Source organism: Ranitomeya variabilis, chromosome 5 (genome assembly GCF_051348905.1).
Source record: "Ranitomeya variabilis isolate aRanVar5 chromosome 5, aRanVar5.hap1, whole genome shotgun sequence".
NCBI lineage: Eukaryota > Metazoa > Chordata > Amphibia > Anura > Dendrobatidae > Ranitomeya > Ranitomeya variabilis.
This window is the reverse complement of record NC_135236.1, coordinates 423,770,661-423,792,272: the sequence shown is the minus strand read 5'-3', so window position 1 is coordinate 423,792,272 and position 21,612 is coordinate 423,770,661. Positions and strand designations below refer to the sequence as shown.

The window sequence follows — 21,612 nt, the reverse complement described above, 5'->3', positions numbered from 1 at the left end:
CACATCCCCGGGCGTCCGCTTCCCTGCACTCCTCCTGCATCCTGTGTAAGCACGGCTGTAAAGCAGAGCGGTGACGTCACCGCTGTGCTCTGATGTACGGCCGGTGCTGACACAGGATGCAGGAGGAGTGCAGGGAAGCGGACGCCCGGGGACGTGACAGACACCGGAATGTAAGTATGTACTGTTTTTTTTTTTTTACATTTACAATGGTAACCAGGGTAAACATCGGGTTACTAAGCGCGGCCCTGCGCTTAGTAACCCGATATTTACCCTGGTTACCAGTGAAGACATCGCTGCATCGGCGTCACACACACCGATGCAGCGATGTCAGCGGGTGATCCAGCGACGAAATAAAGTTTCAAACGATCTGCTACGACATGCGATTCTCAGCGGGGTCCCTGATCGCAGTAGCATGTCAGACACAGCGAGATCGTAACGATATCGCTGGAACGTCACGGATCGTGCCGTCGTAGCGACCAAAGTGCCACTGTGAGACCTTAAGAGGTTGCAATAATCGAGGCGGGAGATGATAAGGGCGTGCACTAGCTTTTTTGTGGTTTCATGGTCAAGGAATGCACGGATCTGGGAAATATTTTTGAGATTGAGTTTGCAGGAGGCAAGGGCTTGGATATGAGGCTTGAAAGAGAGGGCAGAGTCGAGAGAGAGAGCATGTGGGACTGGGGAAAGTGAGCAGCCATTGACACTGATGGATAGGTCTGGTGGAGGGGTAGAGAGAGAAGGGGGAAAGATGATGAATTCTGTTTTGTCCATGTTCAGTTTTAGAATGCGAGCAGAAAAGAAAGCTGAAATAGCAGACAGACATTGTGGGATTTTGGTGAGTAAGGAGGTGAGGTCGGGTCCAGATAGGTAGATTTGCGTGTCATCGGCGTAGAGATGATACTGCAAACCGTGGGATTCTATGATTCTAGATCCCACTGATATGAAGTAATTTGGCTGATGTTTCACTTCTATTGTATGGCCAGCAATTAATTTCAATAGTTCATCAAGAAGGGCTGTGACATGAAAATAAATAAATCTCGTTGAGCACAAGGGGGGTTTATTTTCAGCTTTACCCTCCTCCATGACTATTTGTATTCTCGTTCTGCATACTGACAGCTTTATAGCAGGACATGGAAGACTAACTGTAAATGGAGATCTCTGGCTGGAGAAAAAAATAATTTGTGCTCAGTCAGTGAGGAGATATACAGTCATGGCAATGTAAAAAAGTAAAAAAAAAGTTAATAAAAAATTATAAAAATATTTTTAAAAAATCACGAAATAGTAAAAAAAAGAACAAATATTATTCCAATAAATACAATTATTTAGGTAAAAACAAAAATAAAAAAAGTACACATATTTGGTAACACCACGTTCCGAACGACCAGATCTATAAAACTGTCCCACTAGTTAACCCCTGCAGTGAACACCGTTAAAAAAAATAAAATAAAAAACTAGGCAAAAAACTATGCTTTATGATCGTACCGTTGAGCAAAAGCTGGAACAAAACGCAATCAAAAAGATGAATGTAATTAAGAATGGCATAGCTGAAAACGTCATCTTGTCCCGCAAAAAATGCCATCATACAGCGCCGTCAGCGGAAAAATAAAAAAGTTATAGCTCTCAGAATAAAATGGTGCAAAAATAATTATTTTTTCTGTTAAATAGTTTTTATTGTGAAAAAGCTCCAAAACATAAAAAAACTATATAAATGAGGTATTGCTGTAATCGTACTTGACCAAAAGAAAAATAAAGATGCCTTATTAATTTTACCACATGCAGAACGGCTTATAAAAAAAAAAACATTTCCTGAATTGCTGGTTTTTGTTCATTCTACCTCCCAAAAATCGGAATAGAAAGCGATCAAAAAATGTCATGTGCCCGAAAATGGTACCAATAAAAACTTCAACTCGTCCCGCAAAAGACAAGCCCTCATATGACTCTTCAGCCAAAATCTGGAAAAATTATAGCTACCAACATATGGCGATGCAAAAACTTGTTTTTTCAGTAAAACGCATCTTTTAGTGTGTGACAGCAGCCAAATATAGAAACCTGATATAAACCTGGTATCGCTGTAATTGCACCAACCCGTAGAATAAAGTCATCTAATCACTTATACCGCATGAGGAACAGTGTAAAAAAATTAAATAAAACCAATTCTTCACCTGCTGTTGATTTTTTCATTCTTCCTCCCAAAGAAAGATCGCAGTAAGGCTCGGCGCATATTTATCCTGCACTCTGTGCTGAGAACTTACACCGCAGTTTGTGTCTAAATCTCTGAAATACATGATTCAGATGGAACCTAAGGCGGAAAATTCCCTATAATGAGGCAGATGGAGGCACTGTGGACTCCATCTGACCTGTGATCTGGCAGTGTCTGTTCATAACAGTGCGGTCCGTGACAGTTTTGTGCACTTCTGAAAAGAAGGACACCGCTGAACAGAGACGGAATCCAGAGTAACTCTGCTGCCGCATTATAGTGGATGGATCTCTTGGGGGTTTCATCTGAATCACATCACTCAGAGATTTAGATGTAAACCCTGATGTAAGTGCTCAGCATAGAGCGCCGGATAAATGTGATCCAAAACGTTATGTAAAATGTTCTCAACAAAAGCTTCAACTCAATCCACAAAAAAGCAAGTCCCCACTGAGTTCCGTCATTTTATTAATGGAAATATAGGGGGCTTTCATGTTAATAGTAGCACAAAGGCTTTGGAAAAGCACTATAGCTTCTCGCCCCCCAAAAGAAACTCAGCAAATCCTCACCTCCCTTCTGAGCCCCACAGTGTTCCTAAACCACATTTGTCATCCACATATTTGGCATTTCTTTAGCAGCTCACCTAATTTACAGATGCCTGTCTCCAGAAGCATGGGCACCACAGCATACTGGGCACTACAAAGTACGGACATTACAATGGCTGTTTGCAATTTTCACACCCATGGAGTCAAAATCGTCACTACACCTGTAGATAAATTCCCAAAGGGGTATAATTTCCAAAATGGGGTCACTTAAAGTGGAATTCTTCTCATCTAGAACTTAGAGGCTCTGTGTATGGAGTCTGCAAACTATTCTAGGAAAATCTGAGCTAGCAGTGAAGGGATTATATCTCTGAACCTCCAATGTTCACAATTGGGCAAAATGAACCTTGAGTCAGGAAAAGTGAAACTTATTTATCAATCTTTACTACCATATTTCTGTTTAAGGCCTATTTACCAGTCTATGTTGAGTTTTAAATGACCGGTTTGTTTAGATATGTTTTCTTCACCATGCATCCATGAACATTTTTACTAGGAAAAATCAAGATATTATCTTGGTCTGTACTTTCTCAGCACATTACAGTAGAATTGAGTTGAATCCAGTCAAATCTCCTAGCGAGAAATGTGTTGTATAGTTACATCTTTCGAAGGTTAACTGTACCGATACCTGCTGGTTTTCAAGCTAATATCTGCCTGTAACACTTCTTAACTCTGATATTGCACTTTCAACCATATAAGCTAATGTGGAGATGTTCAGAATCTTGATATTTCATTTGAATTTATGTGTTTTCGCATGAGCAGTTTTACTTGCAAAATGTTGTTATTTGTATGTCTTCAAAGGGCATCAAATGAAAATAAACAGTAAACTTTCAACCTGTATGATCAAACAGATAATCGTCATAGTGAGTAGGTTTTTGAATGTCTAAAGAACAGGCAAATGTTTTCATGTTTAAAGGGAACCTGTCATGTAAAAAACACTATTATCCTACAGCTATGTGGTTAATCTGCAGGTTAATAGCGCTCTAAAACTGTGTGGCCGCCTCTGTGAAAGCCAGGCTGCCGGGAGAATATGAACTTTATTGTTCCCGGCAGTCTCTGATATTTAGTCATAGAGCTGTGGCCTGGGTGGCCTCAGTCACCGCTCAGTACATAATGAGCGGCAGCTGTAACCACACCCCAGCACTGACTGACAGCTGGCTCTACAATACATTCGAGCTAAGCTGGCTGTCAGTCAGTGCTGGGGTGTGGTTGCAGACGCCACTCACTATGTACTGAGCGGTGATTGAAGCCGTGCTAGCCAGCGCCTCTATGGCTGAAAGCCAAAGACTGCCGAGAAGAATAAAGTTAATTTCCTCCCGGTAGCTGAGATTACTGCGAGACATCTACACAGCTTTACAACACTATTAGCCTGTATATTTGCAGGTGAATTGCTTTTATTGACATGACAGGTTCTCTGTGAATGAACCCAGATATTCATATATAAAATACCTGTAACCCAACAATGGTTCTCCCTGACTTTTATGAGACCAGTAGGTGTCTGAGCCCAGCTGGCTGAACGATTCTGCCCTCTGAAAATAATGGATAGCTGACTGAATGGTGGGAAACCTGATAGCGACAGATCACTTTTGCCTTTAGGGCTTGCTCACATGAGCATAAACATTGGACTAATGCTATCCGATGTTTTTTTCGGATAGCACTCCAGTGTTATTCTATGGGACAATGCTGATCAGCGTTTTTTCTTACTGATTCAGTATGAGAAAAAATGACAGCATGCAGAGCAAATCAGATGCCACACACCCATTCAAGTCTGTAGATGCATGGAAATTATTGGACCGTGCTTGGATGACATCCAAATGCAGTCCGATTTCCACAACCTCACAGAATGGGAAAAAAGGTAGGAGAAATTTTGTTCTCCATCTTCTCCTCTTCTGTGCTTCAATTCTCTCATGCAAGAGAATCGGATCAGACTAAGCTGTCTCTGATCAGAGTTTGATCTGAGTGTTATTTATATAATCGATCCGATCTTCTCAACTGAGATAAACTACAGTTGTGTGTCACCGTAGCCTTACAAAAATTAAATTGAAACCATCAGAAATGCTAATAGAATGACACCTCTACACATTTCTGTAAAGATGATAGAACCAACTAACAGACAACAGTCAGTGGAACAGAGCCTTTCACCCACCTCTGACTGGGTCTATTATGTTCATGACTTCCATGATAGCTTACTTCTGTGATGTAATTCAGCTTAGTCATAAAACAAGGAGTATCTTGTCTTGATAGAAAACATTGAGGTTGAGACAGATGTTTCTTTAGTGTCACACCTGATAATTCTGCATTCTTCTGAAGATTATTGGTCAAGTTTTGTTAGTCTGGTACCATAATGGAATTTTATTAAATCTTATTTACTACAGACTAGTTCACTCGATTACACATCCGTCATGTGTGTATGCATGTATCCTTATATTAAAGGACTCCTATTGAGCCATTCTTTTTTACTTAAATGCGTGTATTTTCAGCTAAAAATAACTTTCATGTGTTTTAGACACTTTCTGCACCATCAAAAAAATGTCATCTTCCAGAAAGGAGGGTGGGCTTAATGCAACTTGTGAGGCAAATTTGCACAAAGTAAGTCAATCAAGAAGTGGAGTGTACTTAGATTAGAAATTTGCATTACGGTTATCAAATAGCATGAGACACTGGGATAAACTGGGGCAGTTTTGGAAAGTATAGACTTTGCTCTGTCGAAAAATTAGAGATTATTGATTGTTTAATTATGATTAATGTGTGCAGATAGAGCACGCAGGTGAAGACGATGTAAACTATCAATATGGTATGTCATAGTGAAAATGCTTTGGAAATTAGCTCCTTTGGCATCTTGATTTAAAAATGAACGGAGGTGAATTACACAGCTCTGTTCCTAACAGAATTCACAATGTGTGGGCCTATTTCACAGACCAACTTTCACAGTCCGTACATGGACCGCCATGTCCGTACCAGTCACCGGTCTCCTGACCCAAACTCAACAGCCTAATATGCTGTTGTGTTCGAGTCAGGATACCCATGGTCAATCTGAGCATTGCACTCTGTACATAGAGCATGAAGGTTTTATGTGTGATACCTGACTTAACCATTGTTTATTTTGCTTATTGACATGGAGAGATTGGCATTACAAATACTCAAAAATGGTTCCTATACACCTCCGATGCCTATTAGCCCCAGCTACTGTATCTTTCCTGACCTCTTCATGTTTCTGAACATTCAGCTTGGCCAAGCGTCTTATCTGGCATCAGATTATCTGCCTGCAGAACAAAATGATCAGGTTATCGTTATCTTCCCCACATCATCAGTTGAGAGATAGTTGAAAAGTCCCCATACACACTAGATGGCCGGCTGACCCCATAGAAACTTTTTCCTACAATGGGGCCTTTGGGTTTAGGTCTCAGTGGAAATCATTGTTTATATAGGGAATTAGGCAAGATCAGGCTGCATTTTGGTCTCAAATGTCTATTTCAGATTTTATTAAATGGATTTCTTTGATTGTGGAGGATTTCAAAATTCAATATTCTAAAAAGATTTCATTGTAGAAATGTATGTATATTCCACTTATCGCGTCCTCTTCTTTTTCACCTGTGGTCTGTTACCAAGGGGAAGACAGTAGATTCGTAGTGGGATATTTTTAAAATAACTTGATACCCAGGGCCTGAGAAAGAACAAAAACATGCATATTTATCAGAATTGTTGCACACACCATAACATACCGTAACTTTCTAATAGGAATGTAATAGAAATATAACAACCATGCACTGTTATAATAGTCCTGAACCATACAGAAGACAATTTAAAGTTTGCCGTGCGACACAAACATTTTGGTGATTTCATTTCTTGGATTTATGCTATGAATGAACTGTTTTAACAGAAGAATTATTCTGCAGTATATGAATCTAACTGCACTGATCCTCTATTGCAGTACTAGTTTAAGAAGATTCTAAGAAAAATTACGTTTTTGCACACTTTTCATTACAGATATTATTATTCAGGCTTTGTTCAATGTAAAAAAACAAAACATTTTGCTATATCTTGGAGTATTTTGAGTTAATAGATACTGAATTTCTGTTCAGTGTTCCCATCTTATTTCCAGAGTGGAGAGTAGTTACAAAAAAGCATCTCTCTGGAGGACCTGTCTTGTCCTGCATCACACAGACAGCTCATCGATTTGAGTAGACATCTCTGATAAAGGAATTTTAAGCATTTTCTGACAGGTTACCCCCACAGGTAACAGTTGATCACTGAAGTTCACCACAGTAAGACATTTAATTATCTTAATGTCAATGAGCACCTAATAAGTAAGGATATGGAGAAACCCTTTAATTATTTAATTATTTTCTTAATTAAGATTAAACACAATAGCCAATGGAAAATGGACCCACTTTATGATCAATTTTCAGAAATGTGTGTTATATATAAATTTGTGCAACCTACTAATATACTCTTTCCTGAAGTTCTATGCCAGTTTTATATTGATTAAGCAACCCACAGGTGTGCGACCAGCATTTTGTGCCGTCAAGTAGAGCAGTCTTGTTCATAAGATGGCTGCTAATGAAAGGACATCCTTCTCCACTGAAATGTACACATTGGAAATTGTGTATGGTCAATGTTACACATCTGTCCCAGATCCGTGCTTTGCTTCCCTCCCCCTAATCCGCTAGACTTTCTTGTGCTCCATGTCGAGCTTTGCAAGTAGTCCGGCGTGTTCCCATGTGTTGAACTTCCAAGGCCTATAAAATGCCTCAGAACACACACACCTGTGTCTTGGAATTAAGACTTTTAGGTATGACTTTTATTTTGACTGTGCACAGTTCCTGTCAGTGGTCTGCAGGACGTCACTTGTCTGTCTGCGGCTTCCAAGACATCTCCATTCCACTCGGGGCTTCCAGGACTTTAAGACATTTCCTTTGCCTTTGCTATGTGTCCATCTGTGGCCTCCAGGACTTCTCCTATCTACTTGTGGCTTACAGGGTTTTATTAGGACTTTTAGATTGCCTTCTACGTGCCCACCTGTGGCTTCCAGGACTTTATTAAGACTTTAGTGTTGCTAGACTCTGGCTTTCTCTGTACAACATGACCTGCTCAACTTCTGTCTGCAGTTTCCTGGATGCATCCCACCAGTTTGCGGTCTACTGGACGTCTCCAGCCTGCCAGCGATTTCCAGCATCCTGCCTGCTTGCCTTCATTTTCCAGCATTTGACCTATCTACCTATGATTTCCAGTCCCTCAGCTGCCCATCTTCCGCGTACTCCACCTAGCTACTACACCGACGCCCATGTGCTCATCTGAATCTTGTGCTTATAGGATCCACCTCACCTAGTGAGTCTAACAGTCACATGTACCTCCATCAATCAATATTATGGAGGGGACCTCCATGCGAATGATAATCAAAATTAGATAGATAAGCAACTGCATCATAAATCTAGAAGCTTCTAAACTTTGTATGCCAAATATATGCTAGAAAAGAAAAAGACGCGCACTCTTGCTACGGTGGTGCTGACTGAACGTGGAGTTATTCCACAAAATGTAATCCCAAGGATAAACAGTCGCACTCAAATCCTTTAAGTTGCAAACAATTTAGAATTTTATTTTCAAAACACCAAAATTAAATGATGAACCGCAGTCGAGACAATAAGGTATTCCAATGGTATAAGGTAACGTTTCGACCCACTGGGTCTTTATCAAACCTTACTCATAGTAGAAAGGCAAGGAGAGGTAATATTTCATGAGAGGTGCTGGAGTCTCATTAATGGCTACTTGTATGCTGCATCTGGAGACTGCGGTGGTGTGTGGAATTCTGAGTGCGACTGTTTAACCTTGGGATGCCGAATATATACAACATTTGCATTATTTATATAGTTACAAATACATTTATGATTTTTAGTTATGGATTTGTTCAACTGTTTTACTCTGCATTTTGTCAGTATTTTTTCAGCAACCTTACTTGCTTAAACATTGGTTGAGAGTTATAAAATGCAAATTTCTCCATCGTTCCCTGTTTACTTCTTGCTGAAGGTATTCTAGTTCCAAATCCTTTCTCTCCTTCTGCTTCCTTTGTTCTTCAACGATAGCAAGCTTTATAGAAAAGAGACATATCATTAAGGTCTGGAACAAGGATCTGAACATTTATTTATCCACTCCGATACTAATCCTGTGATGAACCACTGTCTATCTACATTGTAAGGCTAAGTTCAATCATCCGTTAGATTGGATCCAGCAGCAATCCGTTGACAAGAAAGTTGTGTTGACACAACTTTTTGGTCCGTCTGAAAAATCTGATTTCAACTGTTTTATTTTTTTTTACATTGGAGTCTATGGAATACGGATCCATTAAATAGCCATCTGTTTTTCCTCATTTCAAAACAATTTTAGATTACTGGACATGTGAATTTAGACTAAGTAGATGTTACAAAATCTACAATGTGTTACTCTAGCTCTGCGTCTTACTTTTAGGGCTCATACTCATTTGTGAGAAAACGGACGAGTGCAATCCGATAAAAAATCGGATTGCACTCTGACCAATGTTATTCAATGAGTTACATCTCATCTGCAATTTTTTTCTCAGCTGAAATCGGACTGAGAATAAAATCGCAGCATGCTGCGATTTGCTGTGTATGGGCTCATTTCCACTTTTTACACATACCTTACCATTCTGTTTCATAGAACACTGTAAATGGTCCTGTAAATGATTGTAGAAAAATAGTAGCAGAGAAAAAAAACGCATTGCATACGCATGTCATACGGATGCTGTGTGAGAAAAATCGCATTGTACTCGCATGGCACTCGGCCATTTTTTTCGGTCCAGATTACGGACCTTTTTTTTTCTCACAAATGGGTATGAGCCCTTAGACATTTATACAGTATATCTGTTTGAAATGAGGCCCAAAGCCATTATGAGGTCCAAAGCTAAGGAAATCCTAATGGAATGTCCCCTTTAGATTTCTTTCAGGTACAGGATTTTCATGAAACGTCATTTATATCAATATCTACATCTTATCTGGTTACACAGCTTCAACATTTAGGCCTATTACAGATAAACATTTGGCATGCGTATGTAACACTAGTAGCACTTCATCATATTTCATCAATATTCTCTTAGTATTCGATAGAAAATAATAGCAATGAATGCAAACATAGTTGCAAAAACTGATCAAATGTTGATAGAATATTGATTAAATACTGTTGTTCCCTGGTCCATTGTACTAATTATTGCATTCTTATTTTAAGCATTCTCTTTAGACTTCTGCAAGTGCATTCTAGATTTAAAAAAAATTTCATGAGAACAGCCTTATTAGTTTAATTTTGCACTGTATTTCAATCCGCAAGAAACAAATGGAATATAAATTGCAAATATGCCTGTCTGAAAGAGGCTGTCCATTTTTCATTGATTCATTGATGGGAATCTGTCAGCAGGTTTTTGCCATCTCATCTGAGAGCAGCCTGATGTAGGCAAAGAGACTCTGATTCCAACGATGTATCACTTAGATTACTGGATGCAGCAGCTCTCACACAATGAGTTTTTAGATTTAGCATGAAGCAGAGCCGAGAAAAGGAAAAGCTATCCCCACCCACACCAGGTTCTGCATATACAATGTCTATAGCCAGTAAGGTACTTATCACCGTAGGGGGCAGAGTCGGACTGGGGGGAACCACATTTTTATTTTTTGGGTGAAAAAATTGGCTATATTGTCATCCATAGAGTATAGCTACTTTGTGAAACATTTATGTGTTATATAACACTCCAAAAAAGCCTTGAAACATTTTCTGTATTCAATTACTCATCCATATACTATTACATGGTCTGTGGTGCATTTCAATGTTACATAACAATTCAAAAAAGCGTTGAAATATTTTTCTGTATTCAATTACTTATCCATATACTATTACTTGGTCTGTGGTACATTTTGGTGTTTCATAACATTCCAAAAAAGCTTTGAATAATTTATCTGTATTCAAAAATATTTAGAATTGAGAGTCCTCACTGGTTGATACCTTTCAATGGCTAACTGAAAAGATGGTGACAAATTGCAAGCTTTTGAGACTACTTAGGTTCCTTCATCAAGCATAGACTAATACAAATTCTGAAGAATCACATATTTATGCACAATACAGCCCAGAAATAATGCCATAGATAAGACAGGTGACGTGAAGCAGCACTACCATTATGTGAGAGCGCTAAACAGTTGTGTCCATAAATATTGGAACAGTTCATAGAAAAGGAGTGTGAATGTTTTATTGTCCTCGGATTGGGGTGTGGTTCTGTTATGAGGCCCCCACATGGTCTGAGGAGCAAATTCCTTAATTGATGTAAAAATGCAAATTGCCTCTTCTGAGAAAAAGAGGACTTAACTCTATAGCGCCACCTGTTGGAAGTAGCGATCCTACAAGTCACAATCAACCCTCTAACGAGTGGTGCAATATGACTTAGGATAAAAGCCAAATCAGTATCTCAATTCGCAGACACGGTGTTTCGGGCTGTTGGCCCTCGTCAGTGCGAAGCATGAGAACTGATTTGGCTAGGTGAGAGGCTCTGGACTGGGGTCTAAGGGGTATCGTTTCTCCTTATGGAGAGTGACATACCATCTCTGGCTTGTCAAGGTAAGGAGGCTTATTTGCCGTACAATGCTCCTCTGGGAAATTAAATATGCAAATTGCCTCTTCTGAGAAAAAGAGTTAAGTCCTCTTTTTCTCAGAAGAGGCAATTTGCATATTTAATTTCCCAGAGGAGCATTGTATGGCAAATAAGCCTCCTTACCTTGACAAGCCAGAGATGGTATGTCACTCTCCATAAGGAGAAACGATACCCCTTAGACTTGATGTAAAAAGACATAAATCCATGTGACACATTCACTCCTGCCCTGAGTGTGTCAAAGGTCATCATCAGTTTATATTCCCAGACCCTTCTGTCTCTCAGATTTGAAATTACCCTTTAATACAAGTAATCTCATGTCCATGGTGCTGTGATCAGGGAGGCAGAAATTTTTAGCCACAGGTAGATCCATTCTTTTTTCTCTTTTTGTGTGGTGATGAGAGTTCATCCTTGTTCTCAGTTTTTACCCTGTCTCCCCTACATACAGACCCCCAGTTGGACATTTAGTACATATAATTAGGTACACCACATTAGATATGATGCAGCTGAAAGTACCTGGGATCTTGTAGTCCTGATGTGATTTGGGGATCTTTATTTTGTCTGCGGTCATTATAAATTGACAGGTTTTACATTTTTTCTGGTTGCAAGGAAAGGTTCCTGCAGCTGTTTGAGAGAAAAGGGAGCTTCTCACAATGAAACTTCTTAGATTTGGGGGCTGCCTAAAACACAGTAGTGGGGGGACCTGGAAAAATTGGATTGTAATCGGGCATCTTTTTGTAGTAAAAGTTGTCATTTCCTCCAGATTTGGATTGTAGGTGTTATGATCTGGTGGCCTAAGAGCAGCATGAGACGTACTCTGGAGAAGGTGGTACCTGTACTGACCGCAGACCCTGAACTTAACACCGCAACTAGAAGTAGCTGTGGAATGTACCTATCACTCCCTAGACATCTCGACACAGCCGGAGGACTAATTACCCCTAGAGATAGAAAAGGGAAAACTATCTTGCCTCAGAGAAAATCCCCAAAGGATAGACAGCCCCCCACAAATATTGACTGTGAGAGGAGAGGGAAAAAACATACACAGACTGAAATCAGGATTTAGCAAAGGAGGCCACTTCTAGATAAATAGAAAGGATAGGACAGAGTACTATGCGGTCAGTATTAAAACACTAGAAAATATCCACCACAGAAAATACAAAATCTCCACATCTAACTAAAGATATGGAGGGTATATCTGCATCTCCAGAGATATCAGCTTGGCTAAACAAATCCTTATACAGACCAAGCTGGACAAGACAAAACCATGGAAAAGAACTGAACAATAAGGCCACAGCATGTGGACAGCAAAAATCAAGGCCAGAACTTATCTTTGTTGAAATGAACAGCAAAGCAGGAGAGACCAGGCAGGGATGTGAATCCTCCAGGAACAATGGACAACTGGCACTGACTAAAGGGTCAAGCAAGACTAAATAGCCCAGTCAGAATTGCAAAAAGTGAACACACCTGATAAATGCTGTGATTTAGAGACAGCAGCGCTACCACTTACAACCACCGGAGGGAGCCCAAGAGCTGAATTCACAACATGTAGGTGACTACTAGAGGCACCCGGTTATTTTCTTCTTTAGCTTTTTGATGTAGCAGGTGATTCCTTGATATTCTAGTTGCTCTGATTCTAAAAGGTCTTTCTGAGGTGACCATAGGGTGTTCATCCCTATCCATGTGTTTGGAACATATACGATTGTATCTGATGGCTTGGCTGTAGACAGTAGAGTTTTTTATGTGCTTTGGATGGAAACTGTCCCATTTAAGGTATGTTGGGCGGTCGATTGGCTTCTGATACAGGGATGTTTCTATTTCATTGTTCTGCAGCTTAATGATGGTGTCCAAAAAGTTAATTTCAGTTCTGGAGTAGTTGAGTGTTAAGTTGATGGTGGGATGAAATTGATTAAACTGTTTGTGGAACGTCTTTAGCTGTGTCTCAGACTCCATCCAGATGATTACAATATCATCAAAGTAGCTGTAGTAGGCCAGAGGCCTGATGGGACATGAGGACAAAAAGTCGCTTTCAAGCTTGGCCATAAAAACATCTGCACGCTGTGGGGCCATTTTACTTCCCATTGCTGTACCAGTCTCCTGTAGATATATCTTTTTGTCAAATTCAAAGTAATTGCGGGTGAGGATGGATTTTATAAGTTTCTCCACAGAATCAGCATCAGTCCCTGTTTTTTCCATTAAGAATTTGAAGGCATTTAAAGGGAACCTGTCACCCCGTTTTTTCAAGATGAGATAAAAATAGGGTTAAATTGGGGCAGAGCTGTGCTTTACATTAGTGTATTTTTTGTGCCTTTATTCCCCACCTATGCTGCCGAAATACCTTTGTAAAGTCGCCGTTTTGGGCTGTCACTCACGCTGGTCTGGTCATATGGGCGTGGTGACATCGCTGTTTCTCCCCCAGATCTTGCTCATCTTTCCGTTGGTGGCATAGTGGTGTGCGCATGCCCAACAGGCGAATCCACTGCGCAGCTGAGGGAAAAGAGCGCGATCTGCGCTATTCAGCGGTTAATCGGTGGGCGCAGCAATCTTCCTGAGGCCGCACGTGCGCAGATGGTAGTGCTCGGCTTGTATCTGCAATCTGTGTAGTTTCTTTTCGTTGTTATGAATCAGAAAGGTCCATAGTTTGTTGCAGTATTGTTGTAATTTTTGCTCTGTGTTTTCCGTAAGTGTTTAACTCAGAGTTTCAAATTGCTCTTGAACTTTACTCTTTATCTGTATTCAATTACTCATCCATATACTATTACATGCTCTGTGGTAAATTTCGGTGTTACATAACAGACCAAAAAAGTGTTGAAATATTTTTCTGTATTCAATTACTCAGTCATATACTATTATGTGATCTGTGGTACATTTCAGTTGTATATTACATTCTCAAAAAAGCGTTAAAAAATTTGTCTGGATTAAGTTAGTCATCAATACAGTATTAAGTGCTTTTTGTGACATTTTGGTGATATTTAAGTCACCAAAAAGCATTGAAAATTTGTCTGGATTCAATTAGTCATCCACACATTATTAGGTACTTTTTGTGACATTTTGGTGGTATTTAAGTCTGAAAAAAGTGTTGAAAAAATTGTCTGGATTCACTTAGTCATCCATACAGTATTAGATGCATTTTGTTACATTTTTGTAGCACATTACACTCCAAAAAAAATTGAAAAATATTTCAGGATTCAATTAATCATCCATAGTCTATTAGGTGCATTCTGTGACATTTTGGTGGTTTATAAGGCTTTAAAACAGCTTTAAAAAAATTGTATAGATTCAGTTAGTCATTAGTGACGGGCAGGCACTAAAATGCTCGGGTGTTCATTGCTTGGGTCGAGCAACGAGTTCAATGTAAGTCTGTGGGAAACTCAAGCATTTTTCTCCTCCACCCCCCGGCGGTCTGCGGAGGGTCTAGAAATTGTGGACATCGATGGGAACAGTGCTCAAATGACATGGGAACAGCATGGAGAAGACCCCTGGAAGCATTTCTAACTCCCAGGTCACTGCTGTGAACAATGTTGTCCGAGTCTTACACCACTTTTACAGACTTACAAAAACAACATACAAAAATGAAACCAAAATGGATTTTCCTCGGAAATATGTTAAGGAACATCCTTTCCAGGGTAATGACTTCTGTATAAGGCAAAATAAGTAACCAAAAACAAAAATGCTCCTCCACATCTTGGGCTATATTCACACACACAGTGTTTTTAATGTGTTTTTGAACTTTAGCATTGCTTTCAACCAAGACAAATGCATTCACTGGGAAATGTCATTTTAACATTTTACAACCTTATTTACCCATGGGCTGTGTGACACATTGTCAAACTCATCCTGTTTCATTTATAAAGGAGTGACTCTCAGTCACAAAGCCTATTTTTATAGAGCCATCAGGTGGCCTTTACTATTCTTAAAGGGGCAGCAGTTGGCCCTCACTATTCTTAGAGATCCATCAGCCGGCTATGCTTTGTTGTTCCCATTATTAAACAATGGGTCTCCTATACTGTTATTGCGTGTGCAGTGAATGCAAGGCCTGTCCAAAATTTAGATGCACCCCAATACCCCTTTTCCAAGACGTACAGGAGGGACTCATGAAAAAATGTTCTGATTATTAGGAAGTGGGTCTCCCATAGTGTTTGCCTATGCAGTGAGTGGCAGGTTTGCACCAAATTTGGACGCACCCCAATACCCCTTTGAAGAGACGTACAGGAGGGCCTCCTGAAAACAATGTTCCCATTATTAGGAAGTGGGTCTCCTATACTGTTTGCCTATGCAGTGGATGCAAGGCCTGACCAATATTTAGACGCACCCCAATACCCCTTTGACGAGACATACAGGAGGGCCTCATGAATAAATGTTCCCATTATTAGGAAGTGGGTCTTCCATAGTGTTTGCCTATGCAGTGAGAGGCAGGGCTGCCCAAAATTTGCATGCACTCCTATACCCCTTTGAAGAGACGTACAGGAGAACCTCCTGAAAACAATGTTCTGTAGTGTGGTCAAGGGTCGCATAGTCAGTGGGAGGTAGGTGTCACAGAGATGGCTTGTCTCTGTGATGTAGCCCGTAGTGTTCTCTAATGCATGAAAGGCCTAGGAGGTTCATTTGTTGCACCTGGGACTGGGCTGCAGGTAGCTATGAGAGATGGGTGGGTCTGGCTACCGACATACCTCACCTCTGGGCAGGCGCGGACTGGGCCGGGTTGCAAAGGGGCATGTGCCCCCCGGGCCGGTCACCAAGCAGCTGATTCGGGCTGCTGGTGGCCGGCGCTGTGTTCTCTGTGTCTTGACAGCGGCCTCACAGTGGAGCAGACACGCCCCCTGCCCCCTGTGTGCGGCCGGCCGGCTGCTGAGGAAGAGGGAACACTGCTGCATGTAACTGCTGGAGATCTGCACGTGGCCGGCTCACACATCAGTGAGTACCTTCAGCTCTGTGTGCGGTGAGGGGATGGACGCTGCTGCTCACCTCCCGATTAGTCCAGGGCCGGTCCCTATAGTATCAGTGGCCGCTCTGCTGATGCTCACAGATTTATTGCAGGAGACTGAACTTTCACCCTGTCAGTGCCAGGTCATCGGCTCCAGAGTTACCAGACTGCAGGAAAGTTCAGTCTCCTGCAATAAATCTCCCTATACTGAGAGTGAGCAGAGACTGTCTGCAGAATCCAGCACTGGAGTGATCACGCCTGAACCTGGTGACTGGACATCACATGCTATATACATGGCCCTGTATATATACAGTGCATGTATGTCCTGGGCCAGGTGCAGGATTGATCCATCCAGTGTATATAACATTGTGTACCTGTGCCTATAGTATACCCCTATCGGGCGTAACTACAGAGGTTGCAGCGGGGCCCAGAGTGCTAAGGGGCCCCTAAGCACGCTGAGCTACAAAATGGGCCGCCGGCCCTCTAAATCCTCTGCACAGGCCCTGGTGCGTGCTCTCTTGGTGAACGCGCTGTCCAAGGCCGTGGCGGCCCACATGAGCACGGCCCTCGTTCTTGCTTGCGTACATGGCTGCCGCCTTTGTCAGTGAGGGAAAACAGGAGAGCGCACGCACCAGGGCCTGTGCAAAGGTTTGAAAAGGCCGCCACCGCGCGCAGAGATGCCTGAGCCTTACTGTGTCTGACCCTGGCCAGAACCAGTGTCAGAGAACAGTGCTCTCCTCACCAATCCCCGGCCTGCATCTGCTCCACATCCTCCGCACCTCCGATGCTGGCTGGACAGTGGACCCTCCTCATCCTCCCCTATCTCAGATGAGACCCAAGATGAAAATTTTTTTATGTATAAGCAGCATTTGCAGTTTGACCTGTCTAATGTATATTGACTGTTGTATATGCAATATATAAGTGATACTGCGATTATATACCGCAGTAGCAGTATCACCCATATAATGTATGTACAGCAGTCTATATACATTATATAGGTGAAACTGCGGTACATACATTATATAGGTGATACCACTGTGTGTAATATACTGCGACCGCTGTGTATAGCCCATATAGGTCAGCCGCAGTGTATATGTGTGTGTGTGTATGTGTGTGTGTATATATATATATATATATATATATATATATATATATATATATATATATATATATATATATATATATATATATATATATATATACACACACACACATACACACACAGAGCGCCTGGCCTATATGGGCTATACATAGCGGTCGCAGTATATTACACACAGTGGTATCACCTATATAATGTACGTACCGCAGTCGCAGTTTCACCTATATAATGTGTGAGTGAGTGTGTGTGTCTATGTATGTATGTGTATATATATATGTGTGTGTGTGTCTATGTGTGTGTGTGTGCATGTATGTGTGTATGTATGTGTATATATATGTGTGTGTATGTGTATATATATATATATATATATATATATATATAATACATATATATGTGTGTGTGTGTCTATGTATGTATGTGTTTGTGTGTATATACATATATATATGTGTGTGTCTGTCTATGTGTGTATGTGTGTGTGTGTGTGTGTGTGTGTAATTATGCGTGTCTATGTTGTATATATATGTGTGTGTGTGTGTGTATATATATATATATATATATATATATATATATATATATATATATATATATATATATATATATATATATATTATACACACCACTTATTTTTCGGATTATAAGAGGCTCCGGATTATAAGACGCACCCCAAATAATAAGAAAAAAATATTTTTTAATAAAATGGTGGTGCTTCTTATAATCCATGTGTCTTATTGCTTACTGGGAGTAGTGGGTGCAGTGAAGGGGGGTCTCAGGGTCGTTGCTGGAGGAGGCAGGAGTGGGGTGATGCTGCAGGCCAGGATGAGGGGGGCTCTGATGAGCGACGTGATGGTGTGGGGGGGTCTTGTGCTGGTGCATGTCCGATGCTGTTGCCGGGTGTCTCTGGGTGCCTGGCGGTTGCTGGCCGGTGCTGCGGGTGTCTCCGGGGCCCAGCAGTGCTGCGTGGGTGTCCGGCGCTGCCATTTTGCGACAGGCCAGAGCCCCGGAAATTCCACGGTTCCCTGTGTGTGTGCAGTGGACTCCGAGAATATGGCCAAGAATATGGGCTAATAAAGAGTCCATTGCTTAAAGGGACTGTCTCCCACTAGGACAACCTCGTCTTAAACTGAATGTTCGGCCCCGATACATTAATAAAGCCTATACTCACCTGCCGTGCCGCGCCGTTCCCACAGTGGCTGTTATGTGGTGTTATGCCACATGTTGCCCGGAACCAATCAGTGCTGGTGTCACTGTCCCCGCCTTCAGACAAACTGAACATGAAGAGGAAGTGCAGGATGAGCTGCTTGATCCCGGACGTCCTCTTCATGTTCAGTTTGTGCAAAGATTGAGACAGTGACACCAGCACTGATTGGTTCCGGGCATCACATGTCATAACACCACATCACAGCCACTGTGGGAACGGCGCAGCACAGGAGGTGAGTATAGGCTTTATTAATTTATCGGGGCCGAACATTTAGGGGTTGTCCTAGTAGTGGACAAGCCCTTAAATATTTGGTGCTGCTCAGTTATATATATATATATATATATATATTGCTTGCGTGGTGTAAATCTAAGTATCTGTGTATATACACTGCACAGTACCACTCCTCCTGTATATACACTGCACAGTACCCTCCACCTGTCCTGTATATATACACTGCACAGTACCACTCCTCCTGTCCTGTATATATACACTGCACAGTACCACTCCTCCTGTATATACACTGCACAGTACCCTCCACCTGTCCTGTATATATACACTGCACAGTACCACTCCTCCTGTCCTGTATATACACACTGCACAGTACCCTCCACCTGTCCTGTATATATACACTGCACAGTACCACTCCTCCTGTCCTGTATATATACACTGCACAGTACCACTCCTCCTGTATATACACTGCACAGTACCCTCCACCTGTCCTGTATATATACACTGCACAGTACCATTCCTCCTGTCCTGTATATATACACTGCACAGTACCACTCCTCCTGTATATATACACTGCACAGTACCACTCCTCCTGTATATACACTGCACAGTACCCTCCACCTGTCCTGTATATATACACTGCACAGTACCACTCCTCCTGTATATACACTGCACAGTACCACTCCACCTGTCCTGTATATATACACTGCACAGTACCATTCCTCCTGTCCTGTATATATACACTGCACAGTACCACTCCTCGTGTATATATACACTGCACAGTACCACTCCTCCTGTATATACACTGCACAGTACCCTCCACCTGTCCTGTATATATACACTGCACAGTACCACTCCTCCTGTCCTGTATATATACACTGCACAGTACCACTCCTCCTGTATATATACACTGCACAGTACCACTCCTCCTGTATATATACACTGCACAGTACCACTCCTCCTGTATATACACTGCACAGTACCCTCCACCTGTCCTGTATATATACACTGCACAGTACCACTCCTCCTGTCCTGTATATATACACTGCACAGTACCATTTCTCCTGTCCTGTATATATACACTGCACAGTACCACTCCTCCTGTATATATACACTGCACAGTACCACTCCTCCTGTATATATACACTGCACAGTACCACTCCTCCTGTATATACACTGCACAGTACCCTCCACCTGTCCTGTATATATACACTGCACAGTACCACTCCTCCTGTCCTGTATATATACACTGCACAGTACCACTCCTCCTGTCCTGTATATATACACTGCACAGTACCACTCCTCCTGTATATATACACTGCACAGTACCACTCCTCCTGTATATATACACTGCACAGTACCACTCCTCCTGTATATATACACTGCACAGTACCACTCCTCCTGTATATATACACTGCACAGTACCACTCCTCCTGTATATATACACTGCACAGTACCCTCCACCTGTCCTGTATATATACACTGCACAGTACCATTCCTCCTGCCAATCCTGTTCCTGTCCTGTTCTCGGATAGGCGACATTGGTCTTTGGGAGAGTTAATATTGGTTTATTATTTTCAGGAATACTATGGGAAAATAAAATATATATATATTGGAAAACACATTTAAATGGATTATACCAAGTAATCCCCTTTCCCGAGAACTTTGTAGTTGCTGGGGTCCGACCGCTGGGACCCCCATGATCTCGAGAACCGGCGCTCTAAAGAAGCGATCAATCGTGGGCACTGTGGCGACATTCACACATAGCTCTTCAAATAACGCCTTTAAGAGGAGCGTTGAAGGGCACAACACAGTATAGGAAAATCCACTGATCGGGTGTGGGGGGAGTGTTAAGGTACCGTCACACTCAGCGACGCTGCAGCGATATAGACAACGAGCCGATCGCTGCAGCGTCGCTGTTTAGGTCGCTGTAGAGACGTCAAACACAGCAGCTCCAGAACGATGCAGGAGCGATCCTGTGACGTAACGGTGACTCACTTATCGTTCTCACAGGTCGTTAGCTCCATGTAAAACATTGCGGACATCGTTGCTTTTGATGTCAAACATGACGATACACGCCGACCTGACGACCAAATAAAGTTCTGGACTTCTAGCTCCGACCAGCGATATCACAGCAGGATCCAGATCGCAGCTGCGTGTCAAACACGACGAGATCGCTATCCAGGACGCTGCAACGTCACAGATCGCTAGCGATATCGTTGTAAAGTTGCTGAGTGTGAAGGTACCTTTATAGTCTGTGGGCTGGTGGGGTTTGTGTGGCATTGCTCCTTTTTTGTCCCAGTCCGGCCCTGGACAGCTCTGCAGGGAGGCTGCCATACTTTGTACTGGTTTTACTCCCTGCATATTGTGGGGCAGCTGAAGGGTTCAGGTAGCAGTGTCATCGCCCTGTGTTGTTCTGTAGCCCACATCCCCACACTGACTATATACAGTGGGCAACTAAGGGGTAGACAGCAGTTCCTTATGAATAGTAGGGTCAGTGGGTAAATGTGTCTACCTGTTTTACAATGGTATGGCCCAAATGTGAGCTGAGGTAAAACATTGCCAGAAGCCAAGAGGGACCAAGCTTTCTTCTCTCTAGCCTCTGACATGTCCATACACAGGCACTAATGCCCTCACACTTCTGCCAGTATGTACTGCCGTGTGTGTGGCAGTAGTTTTTCTAATAGTCTTATCACACCTGTCTGCCTTACTTCCTTGAGGAGGGACGGGAACCA

The 21,612-nt window shown here is 41.9% G+C and overlaps 1 protein-coding gene across 1 annotated transcript in view; it reads right to left on the bottom strand.

Annotated features, from left to right (window-relative positions):
- Positions 1 to 6,258: 6,258 nt before the first annotated feature.
- LOC143773712 (uncharacterized) overlaps positions 6,259 to 21,612 on the bottom strand; it is a 196,224-nt gene continuing 180,870 nt past the window's right edge. Inside the window, exons 4-5 of the mRNA XM_077261082.1 lie at positions 8,747 to 8,877; positions 6,259 to 6,457 (exon numbers count right to left, since the gene is read on the bottom strand). Of these exons, the coding sequence (XP_077117197.1) occupies positions 6,361 to 6,457; positions 8,747 to 8,877 (228 nt within the window). The 3' untranslated portion in view covers positions 6,259 to 6,360. The remainder of the gene's footprint in view (positions 6,458 to 8,746; positions 8,878 to 21,612) is intronic.